At 40.3% G+C, this 13,428-nt stretch overlaps 1 protein-coding gene across 1 annotated transcript in view; it reads left to right on the top strand.

The window, feature by feature from the left end:
* Window positions 1-13,428, top strand: part of LOC129106094 (plasma membrane calcium-transporting ATPase 1-like) — a 93,583-nt gene that overhangs the window by 32,789 nt on the left and 47,366 nt on the right. The window contains 1 exon segment of the mRNA XM_054617422.1: window positions 886-1,329. Coding sequence (XP_054473397.1) covers window positions 1,134-1,329 — 196 coding nt within the window. The 5' untranslated portion in view covers window positions 886-1,133.

The following is a 13,428-nucleotide window of genomic DNA, read 5'->3' as shown; positions in this document are numbered from 1 at the left end:
CAGGACCGAGTAATCCTCCTTTATTGTGTTGCGATACCTTTTTGTCATCATTGTGGCGTCTCGTGTGTTTATTTTCTGATTTCTTATCACTTTAATTGCGGTTCGGATTGTTTTGTTTGTCAGCAGGACTATAAACTACTGGCCTGATTTTAACGTAATTCAGTGGTAGGGTCCAACACTGGCCAAGGAAGAACCCATTAAACTTCAGAGAGGATCCGAATCCATTTCCAAATGTATTTTTTAACCTATAAGCAGCCTTGAAAGAGGTCTACGCTATAATGAATTCACTCCGCTGCATAAGAGATGCTCCGGCAGGTGTCGTTTTAGGACACATGAGGTCGTTAATGTTTTTATTTTGAGTGACTTCTTATTTCCAAGTGATCAAAGAAATAGTTTTTCCTTCAATTTTCTTGTTTCTTGTCTTATTTCACACCTTTTTAATACAAGTGTAACGGTTAATGTGTGTATAAATGAAGGTTTCTTGCCTTTCAACTGGAATTTAACATATTGAAATCATTTTATTTTCCGGTTATTCACCCGTTTGTTGTGAAAGATGAAATGCTTATTTATTTCTATATCTGAGTTATAACCTCGGAGCAGACGGTTCAAAGAGAGCAGCAGATATTTACCAACCAATCATGTGTCTCAGAGGAGCGGCACAGACCGATAATCCGTTTACATCTTAACGACCTCAGTGGTTCAGTGGACTCCTTTAATAATCTGAGACGACAAACTCTCCTCTAATTGGCCCCAATTATTCTCTGAGCTATTAATTAATAAAAAATCTGACTCATAAACTGATCTCTGAGAGGAGGACGTTCAGACCGCTTCCTGTCTGGTTCTGGTTTATAAATACCTGTTTTCCTGTTTCTGTTTCCTCTGCAGAGACCAGAACATGTTTACTCCCCTGTTTCCATGGTAACCCGAGAGGAGCATGCACGTCCGGATCAGGAGTTAACCTCAGCGCTCATCTGCTCTGCCTGCCTACCTGTGAGAACCACACTACCCACAATTCCTGTGAACTGACGGCCCAGTCTGACGCCTAGATCGATTTTAATAAAACAAACGGGAAAAAAAAGACACAACAGAGGGACAAAAAAAACTACAAAAACAACACTAACCACACTGCCGACATGGCCAACAACACGGCGGACCACCCTCCGGGGAATTCGGTCGCAGAGGGCAACCATGACGGGGACTTTGGGGTGACGGTGATGGATCTGAGGGAGCTGATGGAGCTGCGGAGCGCCGAGGCCGTCAGCAAGATTCAGGAGACGCACGGAGACGTGCAGGGCATCTGCCGCCGCCTGAAGACATCGCCTATAGAAGGTGAGACACGCCCAACACGCCAAAAACAAGAGTGAATCCACAGCAGTGGAAGATCTGATTTGACTTTAGTTTACCAAAAAACACTCAAAGGTCAAATATTTAGATATTAAAACTCTCACAGTAGGCCTTTTATCTACAACCAAAGCTCTGTCAAACTGTGATGACTGACTAGCCTGCTTTAGTTTAAGAGCGATATCCTGTTGTTGTGTGTGTGTGACAGATATCTGTGAGTCCAGACAGTTAAATTAGCCGTATTCATAATTAGCCTAATTATCGCCTAATACGTTGTTTTTTTTTGTTTAACCTAATTGTACGAGGGTCGGTGCTAAATGATCCGTGGGCTGGTACGGATCAGCTCCTCAGAGGCTTTTTAGAAGGCACTGTTTGCTTTCATACTTAAATCAGGATATTAATCAATACTGAAGTCAATGGTTCGAATCATCCGACGTTCGAGGAGACCATTTGAATGTCGTCCGGTCAAATTCATGGTTCGTTGGTCAAAGTTAGTTTACAAACCAGGCGATGAAGGCAGCGGCTCAGCTGGAACGACCGGAAACACAAAGCTCATCACGTGTCAGTCGGTCCATCATATGAACATGTGTTTGTCGATATGCGTCATTTGACTGGTCGACTATCAACACAAGCAGGTTCTGCACTGTTTACATATAAATCTAATCACCTGATCTTATCACTGTCATGATGTCCTTGTTTCTCCACTTTCATTTATTTCACTATATTGATTATTGATGCATTAATGTGCACATCATTTTCTTGCAGCTGGTAAAGGTTGGGTTTATTTTATTTTTATTTTTACTTGATAAACTGAAGGGTAGCTTGTGATTTTATCCCAAACCACAGATCGATAAATTCTTACTTTAACCTATAATAATACATAATAAATATGTATTTCTTAATTTGTTTATTGAGTATATTTGTAATATTCATTTGAACCAGAAAAGTAACAAGCAACTAAAGTTGTCAGATAAATGAAGTGGAGTAAAAAGCACAACAATTTCCTACAGGACAGGACTTAAGTAAATGCAGACTACTTAGTTCCTTTCCACCACTGAAAATGCATCAATGATAATGATGATTATGTAAAGAAACACACACACGCATATCAGGAGGAGACTGTGTGTGTGTGTGCGTCCATTAAACAGTGACAACAATACAAACAAACAAGATCGATGATCCATTTGGATTTCCTTCAGAGCTCCATGTGATGCCAGAAAATGGCCGACGCTCTGCTGTCTGTTATTTCGCTCCCCCTCTCTCATCTTTTGATCCCTGTGTGTGTGTGTGTGTGTGTGTGTGTGTGTGTGTGTGTGTGTGTGTGTGCATGTGTGTGTGTGTGTGTGTGTGTGTGTGTGTGTGTGTGTGTGTGTGTGTGTGTGTGTGTGTGTGTGTTATGTGTGTGTGTGTGTGTGTGTGTGTGTGTGTGTGTGTGTGTGTGTGTGTGTGTGTGTGTGTGTGTGTGTGTGTGTGTGTGTGTTTGTTTGCAGCCATCGGTCCATTCCAGGATTGAAATTAGTTCCAGCCCGTTCCCCTAATGGCTCCATAGATCATTGCTCTGTTCCATTTGGTAATCAGAGGACAGCTGTAGTCGCGTCCTCAACGCAAGAAATTACTCACTTTAATGAAGAAACTGTAATTATATTTTCACAGCATGAAGGAAGGGGGGATACTGGGGGGAGGGAACCTAAATGTAAGGTTGAAGGCCAACACACACACACACACACACACACACACACACACACACACACACACACACACACACACACACACACACACACACACACCGTAATTGACAGTGAGAGTTAACTAGAGTGATGCTGGTGTGTTTGAATTATGGTGCTGTCTTTTCTTATCTGTCCTCCAGCAGCATACGTTACATTCATAGAGTTAACTTGTGTAGTAGTAGTAGTAGTAGTAGTAGTACTGTAGTAGTAGTAGTAGTAGTAGTACTGGTAGTAGTAGTAGTAGTACTGGTAGTGGTAGTAGTGGTAGTGGTAGTAGTAGTAGTAGTAGTAGTGGTAGTAGTAGTACTGGTAGTAGTAGTAGTACTGGTAGTAGTAGTAGTAGTAGTAGTAGTAGTAGTAGTAGTAGTAGTGGTAGTAGTAGTAGTGGTAGTAGTAGTAGTAGTAGTAGTACTGGTAGTAGTAGTAGTGGTAGTAGTAGTAGTAGTAGTAGTAGTAGTAGTAGTAGTAGTAGTAGTAGTGGTAGTAGTAGTAGTAGTAGTAGTAGTAGTAGTAGTAGTAGTAGTAGTAGTAGTAGTAGTAGTAGTAGTAGTAGTAGTAGTAGTAGTAGTAGTAGTAGTAGTAGTAGTAGTAGTGGTAGTAGTAGTAGTAGTAGTAGTAGTAGTAGTAGTAGTAGTACTGGTAGTAGTAGTAGTAGTAGTAGTACTGGTAGTAGTAGTAGTAGTAGTAGTAGTAGTAGTAGTAGTAGTAGTAGTAGTAGTAGTAGTAGTAGTAGTAGTACTGGTAGTAGTATAGTATTTTAATGTACTTCAGTGATTCAGTATTTCACTTCCATCAAATTATTGGACTTGTGAGGGATGGATAAAAGCCCCAAAACCACTAAATCCTACATTTCCCATAATGCACCGGGAATACTGCCTTTTAATTACGACCTTTTAAACTCCACCCCTCCTGTCTATAATGCAGGCTTTCAGTTTAAAACGTGTAGTTTTGAAGCCCAAGCTTACGACCGACTGACTGCCATAATGATGTCATGACTGATGACATCATTATGACATCATCAGGGTTGTTTTTTTTACTCCAGAGCCACAGAAGACATTGTACAACTGTTTTGTTTTCACAAGCTGAAGAACAAACCACGACTGTTAAACTGACTTTGAGTGGCCCTTTTTTAAATTCGTATTTATGATTCTGTGTCAATAGATTGATAGTTTAGTGTTGGATTTATGGAAGTAACACTCCCTGAATGGGCCGTAGATTACCACACTATGTCCGCTTTAATGAAGAGCTCCTAAGTAGTCGCATAGTCTTTAATTAAATGAGCGTAAATCTTTATGTTTGCAGGAGTGGGTGGCATCAATCACGCTTTATGTACTTTTATATGGTGGTATGGTAGATCATTGTACTACAGGCAGATCGATACATCAGGAGGCCGATATTATCAGTTTAAGCTTTTTTAGAGCTTTCAACCATATTATACGTTCTTTATCAGTTAATTAAGTTTGACAACTGTTGAAGACTGTGTGATACGGCTGAAAGCTCTGGAAAAAATGGCAAGTGTGGTTTACTAAAACAGCCCCAGAGCTGTGTTGTAAATCACACATGTACTAGGCCACTGGGGGCAGCAAACACACTTTGAAAAATGCAACATACGAAGAAGAACCGGTTTATCAGTTTACAGTGCAGCCAAATAAACTGTTGCTTGAGAGGATTCAGCACCTCATGTTGTTTTTATGAAATAAAAGGAAGTCAATAATAGGCCTTTGGCCTTTTTAATTGGTTTTATAACCGAGTCCCAGCTGTGCGCAGCACGATTAAAGAGGCTGGTTTACCCTGCTGAGGAGTCGGAGGTGTCCTCTAAAAGCCACCGTAGTGTCGTCATCAAACAGCTCGCTCTCAGCAGGTCATTAAAAATAATCCTCTGACATGAACTTAGTTTATTAGAGGCTTTTATTAGTGATCAGTCAGCTATAACCTTTCTTCTTTAAGCTCCTTCACAATTAAAGCCCACAGTAAACCAGTTCAACACTTTTCCTGTGAAGCAACATCAGCATTAAATGGTGGCTTTGCATTGGCAGAACATTTTCCTGTGACGGACTCTGCCAACAACAACAATAAATAATGAATGGAGAGGTACTTGAAGAATGTTAATACCTGAATAAATATGGACTATATTAAGTATTAAAAATAGAGGACAGAAATAATCCTTAGTATTATAACTGGATAATCAGTCTTGTTGTTTGTGTTTTTAGAGAGCCAGTGTCTCGTCAGCACTGAGTCTCTGGGACAGAAGTGAAGCCTGCATGAGACCCGGGTTTCCCACAGCGGTTATCTGATTCTCACCTCCACCTGATTCATCTCACCGGTCTGCTTTCTTGTGTTCATGTAAACACAGCCGGCGTCCGTCCAGAACTGAAGCTGTGATGATTCATGTGTTTTTTTCCCCCAACGTCCCTCAAACGCAACAGTTGTTCGCACAATTTGTTCTTCTGTCTGATGGGCGGCCGACTGAAAGCTAACCCCCGGATTAGCTCCTCGACAGAAGCATGATGTTAGCGGTTTATCGACTTCACACGGTTATATTTAGCCGTGGTTCTGTTCAGGCTGTGATGATGAGACGGTTCTTCTTCAGCTGCTTTTACTTTCAGTCTGTAAAATCTGCCGCTGATTGGAGGCTAAGCTGACTGTCATTGTTTGGACTGACCACACACACACACACACACACACACACACACACACACACACACACACACACACACACACACACACACACACACACACACACACACACACACACACACACACACACACACACACACACTAAAGGCTCAGCTGTGGCCGGGCCTCCTGCTGGTTAATGTGTATTGATGAATCAGTCTGCCGCCTCTTTGGAGGTCATTGATCGTCCGCTTCATCATTTTACTAAATCTGTGTATTTCATGTTGAGAGGACACGCGGCCTCTGAGCAGGAGCCACACAGCCAGATGTAAACTTTATTTAAACGGGATCCGGATGACAAAGAACTTCACAAAGAGACACATACGTATCTAAAAATAAACGACTATTTTAGGAAAATTAATGATGATCTGTAGTGTCTTCTGTCACCGCTCACGTGAGAAGAAGACAGCAGATGATTTTATTTTTTGTCACTTTTATTCCTTCATGTAAAAGAGTTTATATCTTCAGACAAACATCCAGGACTGAGAGCTAAAAATGGATTCAGTCACTGACTGTCATCATCTGATCATCAGATGTTTAGTTTTATGCAGATTTAAAGCTCAGTGTGTACTCATGTACAGATGTTTGGGGGCAGATGCATTGAAACAGACGTAGACGTATAACACTGATGTTTGAGTGTTGAGTTACACAACAGAACAATTTTTTTAGTCCAACAACCAAACTAGACCTTAGGGTGTAGAGACTGACTGTGGAAAATTGCATTTTTAAATAAAATAAAATAAACTGATTTAATTCAATTCAATTTATTTAGTATAGGCCAAAATCCCAAATAACAAATGTACCAATGCTATAGCCTCAGAAAGACTAAATACCAACAAAATGCTCCTGTTTCAAAATCAAAAAATGCATTCATTTAAAATCCGATCACTCACATGAGAATGTTGCACAATCAGGGTGCATTATATATATATATATTAGATATATTTTATAATTTATGAACGATTCTCCATCAAAATCAGCAGACGGAAGTGTGTAGAAACAGCAGCTTGCAGCTCTCTTTATCTTTATTTCTCTTTCTATCTCTGTCTTCATCTCTCTCTCTCTCTCTCTCTCTCTCTCTTTACAACCATGAAAGGCAATCAACCAAAAGCAAAACTGAGTGTTTGTATTGATCTCCTCGGCTTTGTTTCAGTACTACAGACAGCGCCGCCCCACAATAGTCACATTAATCTCTTGCAACAAATCAGTTATTTTAGTTATTTTTTCTATCGATACATGAAGCTTTAAACACCTTTTAGCAATATTATATGGCTCGTTAACAGTACAAGTTTTGAGAAAAACGGATACAATTCAGGATTCTAACACAGACTGGAGAACATCATGCTGTTTATCCTCCAAGCATAGATCCAAGAATTGATCCCCTTTCTTTTTAACAAGCCCCAACATCGGCTTATATCACACACAATCTTTCTAGTCAACTTAGACCCTTTTACAAACACAGATTATAAACCCAGGGTTAACCTAAACAGGGCTTTACATTTCACACTGCCCTTCTACTAGACCTGGATTAAATGTCCATTGGGTTTCATTTACAATATTTAACATTTTGGAGAACGTATGAGCTAGTTAGCCTAGCTCTCTAACATAAATGGGTGAATGTATACATGCAGTGTACAGCATTAGCACCATAACCTTGTGTATATCTCGTATAAATACTTCGTCCTGCATCATAAAAAGAGAGCAGGTCTTTCTTAGGTTGGATTAATGGATTAATTAACTTTGTTTTTTTGGAACCAGATGTTACAACACAGAGCCAATCAGAAGTGTGATCAGTCAGTTCGGTCTGCAGTGAGTTTCCTCCTTCATGTCTCTGCTCAGTTAATGAACAGAGAAGACGACACGACGCAGGATGAAGAAGGTCGTCACACTTTTATCAAACAACAGTCCACAATTATATTACATAATGAAGTTGTTCTTTAAGCCTAGAGACCAAGATATAAATCAGGGTTAAATCTGAGCAGTCAACCAGTTCATAAGTACACACACACACACACACACACACACACACACACACACACACACACACACACACACACACACACACACACACACACACACACACACACACACACACACACACACACACACAGTGGTAGTGTAAGTAGGTTCAGAGGTTTCTCGGCCTGCTGGCGTGTTGGATCCCTTGGAGCTCCGTGGTGTGAGAAGTCAGCAACCAATCTGAGATTCAGCTTGAGCTGCGTGACCCGAGTCTCATTCACTGTTACTAACACACACACACACACACACACACACACACACACACACACACACACACACACACACACACACACACACACACATACACACACACACACACAGCCTCAGGTCATCCATGTCTCTGCCAGTTCAAGTAGAAAGCTCCTCTTAGCGATCAGCAAGAGGGAGAAAGACACCAAGACATGCAACGATCTTCATGTTTCTCTTTTCTTTTTTTTCCGCTCTGTCACATCTCTAATCGTGAACTTAAATAAGCTTTTATCTGTAGTTGATCTCACGCTCTGAAATTCTCTCTCCAGACTTTCCAGAAACCTGAAAAGAGCTGATAAATAATAAAATAATCCACCCATACATTAGCTAAAAACCCCACTTCTCCTTGAGGGCCAATCCCAGCTGACGTTGGGCGAGAGGCGGGGTTCGCCACATATTACAGAGCCTGAGACATACAAATGAAATATATGTAAATTTGTTGTGTAAATGGTTTCAGTTTTATTTGCCTGAGGATTTATGAAGCTCAGTCGTTGCGTCATTCTGCGGCAGAGGATGTGAGTGTTCGTGGGTACTAAAGACTTTTATTAACCTTACTGCGAGGCACTTATAACTGGTTAACAGTGTCAATTTCAAGCTGATGCCTCTATGTGACCTTCATAAGTTAACGAGACCATCAGGGAGAATATTGGCTATTTCTAAATAGTAATTCTCAATGCTTGTCAGCTGAGCTTCATCTTGCTGCTCCTCTGGTCCTCGCTGGTAGTAAACACCGACACCTCAATGCTGGAAGTGCCGGGCCGTATAGCTGGGCCTGATGGAGGGAAGGGAGGCACGGGAGGACCAGAACCAGGACTGAGCGGGACAAGCTGTCAGACTCCTGCTGCTGTTAAATTAGAGGTTTTCTAAATGGACTCTGGTGCTCAGACGCACTACTGCTTTTGTCCACAGGGACCGCCAAAATCCACACAAAACCAAAGTTCCTTGTAGTACTTTTAAGGTTTTTTCAAATACTATTGCAGCAGTTGGAGTTCAAGTGTTGTTGTTCTTAAACGCATCTTCTCATGCACATACCTGTACTCATCATCACTGTTGTGTTGTGGAGTCTTTGGGTGTTTCAAGCCGCAAACAGACACCTGCGTCCAGGTGACCTGACCGAGGTTATTCAGGACTTGTTCTGTGTCCAAGCGGCTTTAAACTGGCCCCACTGGTCACTGCTTTTCAGCCAGAGGCGTCTAGATGTTTCCTAGATCAATAATGGATGATCATATCGGCTTGATTTCAATGGCAGATAATATTGCATTAACATTTTTAGGAGAAAACAGTTTTATTATTAATTCAATGCAATGCCTACAGCTAGTTTGAGTATATTGTTTGCATGCTGACTATATTGTCCATAACTTCACAGTTAACATTGTGAGAGACCCAACAGTCTGACTGCAGGCTGCAGTGAGAACTCGCTGTAATAATCCTACAGCCGAGACAGAATTTATTTTGATAATGGAAATGTGGTTTGTTGATTTCCTTTAAAGTGTCCCAAGATCTTTAATGGACTTCTTGACTCATCCTGAGGACGAATGCTGTACTGTAATAATCTCACAGCATGAATTCTATAATCTAGAACTTGTGTATCCGTCGTCTTCCTTCGGCTGTTGGTGTGTGCTCGCCCCAGTTTTTGTATTAACTTTACATTTGAGTCAAAGCTGAAAACCTTCCCCAAATTTAATATTTTCATACAAAACAATGTGTTATATTTGGCTCGTGTTTTACATAAAGGATGTTGAGTATTACATTTCTAGCTACAATGACAGGAAATATAGTTGCAACTGGTAATAAATCTTATTTATGGTGCAGAATACAGAATATTTGTGCATCCAGATGGTAAAAAGAGACTTTAGAGATTTTGGAAATACTTTCAGTAAAGCTGTAAGTTTGGTTAAATAGTTTTTTCAAAGATCATCAGGGATATATATGTTTGAAAATGTCATGCTTTGTGTCTGAGTGTGCGTTTGTGTGTACATAAATGTGCGTGACTTATGTGTCACCACACACCACTGCATGCTATTACGCCACTTATCTTCATGCATTTTTAAACGGAGTGAACGGGGCTTTAGATTCAAGGAAGCGAAAGAAGAAAATCTGAGTAAATGACGTGATTTAAAAAAGCAGTGCAGAACATTTAGTTTAAAGGAACAGTTCGTGGAATAAATCTGTTGCGTGCGATGTTTGTTGCAGAACAAATTATAGTCGGTTACGTAAATGGAAATAAATGTAATGATAGTGACTATCTGTTCGTGTACAGTGTGTTCATACAGTAACAGGGTGGAGCAGCTGAGAACACGGCTTATGTGGGCGTTTCCAAGGCAACTGTGCAGATTTAATTTGATGAATATGATTTTGAATCTCATAAATCCAAAGCGTATATACCATTTATATATTTGCCCAACTTTATATTTCATTTTTTTGTGACTTTGACTGATCCCAGAACTCACCAGAAACTCCAGTTATTTCAGTTTGTATTGAATTCGAACCCATAAAGCCTGAAATTTATTCATCTTTTTAGCCCAAAGTTGAAACATTTTCGACTTAAAATGTCCTTCTATTTCTTACATGTGACCCTGGAAAAAAATGGCTACTTAATGCGCCCATTGCACTGCCTCTTTGTGTTCTATCTGAGCACATCTCAACAGCTGATACTCTTGGTTTTGGTACTTGAAATTGATCAGATACATTAGAAGACATTAGCATCACTGGTGTCGGCGACTGTTAGACAGAAGTGAAAGCAGGATGATAGAAAAACGACGGAGACAAAGACAAAGACAGAAGTGATGGATGAACTGCAGAGATGATAAAGCAAACAGGAAATGGTCCTGACAACATGAGAGATGGAGGAAACGGTCCTCTGTCTTTTTGTAGTGGACATCAAACACACTCGGTTAGAGGGAGAATGAGATGAAGCTGCATGTTGGCTGATAAAGCCGTGGATCTTTTGGAAGGGACCTCGTTCTGGACCGGTGGAGTCCATTTCTGCTGGAAGGTGAATCTCACAAACATCTGTGACAGGCGACGGTGTTCGGCCGACTGCTCCACTGCCGCTGCTGGAACATCATCGCAGAGCTTTAATCTGCATCTCCGTGGGGACGTTCACAAACACAAAACGAGCCGCCGCCGGATGAAACCCGCCGCCACAATCACAGCATTAAACCAGAACACACAAAAAATAAAGAAACAGACTCGTATCGATCAAACCGCCCGTAGAGGTTCTCTGTGGTTCTGTTTTTCTTTATTTTAGTTTGACGGCAGCTTTCAGCATCAATCACCGGCCTCAGAATGATCAAACCAGACTTTGAACTAAAACACGGCGCTGATGAAAGATGGCTGACGATGACTTTGACAGCCGGTGTATATTTTTAAAATCACTGTTTGTGCAGCAGATTGTCATGTTTCTGCTCATCAGCACTGCTGCTGTTACAATAAGTTTATTCAGGTACACTCGTCTGTGGTAGGGAACTGAGTAAATACTGAAACTTGTACATTTTGATTTAAAGAGTTTTATTTACATCTCTCATATCAATTTACATCATTTCACCAAAGATGAAGTCCTCATTCATTATCCTCACCTCATCTGGTATCACTTCCACTCCTCTCACTGCACCTCATTGCATCATATCTCATCTCTTTCTCATTATCTCCTCTCATCTTGCCTATAATCTCATCATAAATGATCTAATTTGCACAATCTCTTCCTCTCCTCTCATCTCACCCTTTTTATTCATTGTTCCCCATCATCTTCTCTCATCTCATCCCGGTTAATCTCAACCCTCGTCACTTCACTGCGTCTCGTTTTTACTCGTCTCACCTTGCTTTAGAAATGGCCTCGCCTCATCTCATTTCATGTCACTCGTGTCCTCATCTCAATTGACTATATCTCAGATCACATCCCATCTCACTTTATCTCATCTTCCATCACATCACTTTATCTCATTTCACTTCAAGCCATCTCATCTAAACTCATCTCACCTCATCTCGCTTCCTCTACCTTCACATCACTTCATCTTATTTCATCTCATCGGACAATCACAACTCACCTAAAATCACTTAATCCCTGTTAACTCATCTCTCGTCCCCTCATGTCCTTTCACATCACTTCACCTTATCTCATCCCTGTCTTCTTAATCTTTAAATTAAATGATTATGAAGCCATATATTTAAGATTACATGACACACTGTAGGTGATGAGGAAACTAGTACATCTGTGTGCATTGTGGTGGCTTATTCCTCAAAAATGGCAGAAACTATTATCCAGGACTTTAACCGGATTTCTGCGTCCAAAGAAAAGAGATAATTGAGGAAGAGGAGAAAGGGAACTCGTCTTTCAGTCGGTCCGGAGAGAATCATTAGAGAAGAAAGGAATAAGAGGCCATTATTAAAACACATGAAGACAGAAACACGTTCCTGCCAACTTCCTCCTTCATGAGAAATCCTGTCGACATTCAGATCACGTTCCTCTGCACATCTCCCAATTCCTCCAAGAATCCACAGCAGCCATGTTGCTGCCCACACAGCCGTGAAGAGGAAGTTACAGATTTTTTTTTTAAGGTTTTACTGGAAAAACACTCATATTTATTAATAAAAAGAATCAGTGAAGCTAGTTCTCATTCAGACACGTCCCTGTGCTCCCATAAGTCGCTGCAAATAAACCCAGTGTGCTGAATTTAAAGTTAACGAGGTCCTGTGGTGACGAGCTCGGCTCCGAAGATCCTCCGATAATAGAGAGTGAAGATAAACACGACCTGCTGATTACTCATTAATTGATGATAAACAAACTGCAAATGGAGTTTTAAGATGAGATTTTAACCCTGTTTTAATAAATATTATAATAATAAAACTAAACATAAGCAAAGCCCTCCTGCTCTGCTCCCTTTGTAGGGATCTTTTTTTGCTGTCATTGTCTTTATAAGGAGAACAAATGAGCAGTCAGACATGAGTCACTGCTGGAAAATGCCAGTCACAGCTCTGGAATCAATAACTCAGATATTGTTTGGTCTTCAGAGAGCAGCGGATTGTAAAAGATGTGTCTGCAGAGGGACAGGAAGAGGAACATCAGACAGATTTATTTGACTATTTAATTGGTTGTAGAAATCTTGTGACTGATATTTAAAGAGGTTTGTAGGCAAGAATACTGCAGTACATTCTCCATTTAATTAATTTAAACCTTATTATTCCTCTTTTATTGTTTTTTTGTTGTCGTTTGATTGTGTATTTTATTTCAGCTATTAATGTATTTGTATTTTAATCATTCATTTTAATGTATTCATTTATTTTTTCAATTTGTTTATTAACTATTGATTTACAAATAAGCGTTAAACGATCTTCAAGATAAACCTAAAGGGTTGCAGGATAATTGGCAGGAATTGGATCAATACAGAAAATATAAAGCTATAGTTTTAGTTTCAGG

The sequence above is a fragment of the Anoplopoma fimbria genome, chromosome 17 (assembly GCF_027596085.1).
Source record: "Anoplopoma fimbria isolate UVic2021 breed Golden Eagle Sablefish chromosome 17, Afim_UVic_2022, whole genome shotgun sequence".
Classification (NCBI taxonomy): Eukaryota; Metazoa; Chordata; class Actinopteri; order Perciformes; family Anoplopomatidae; genus Anoplopoma; species Anoplopoma fimbria.
Note: the sequence above shows the minus strand (reverse complement) of the source record. Positions and strands in the feature narration are given on the sequence as shown.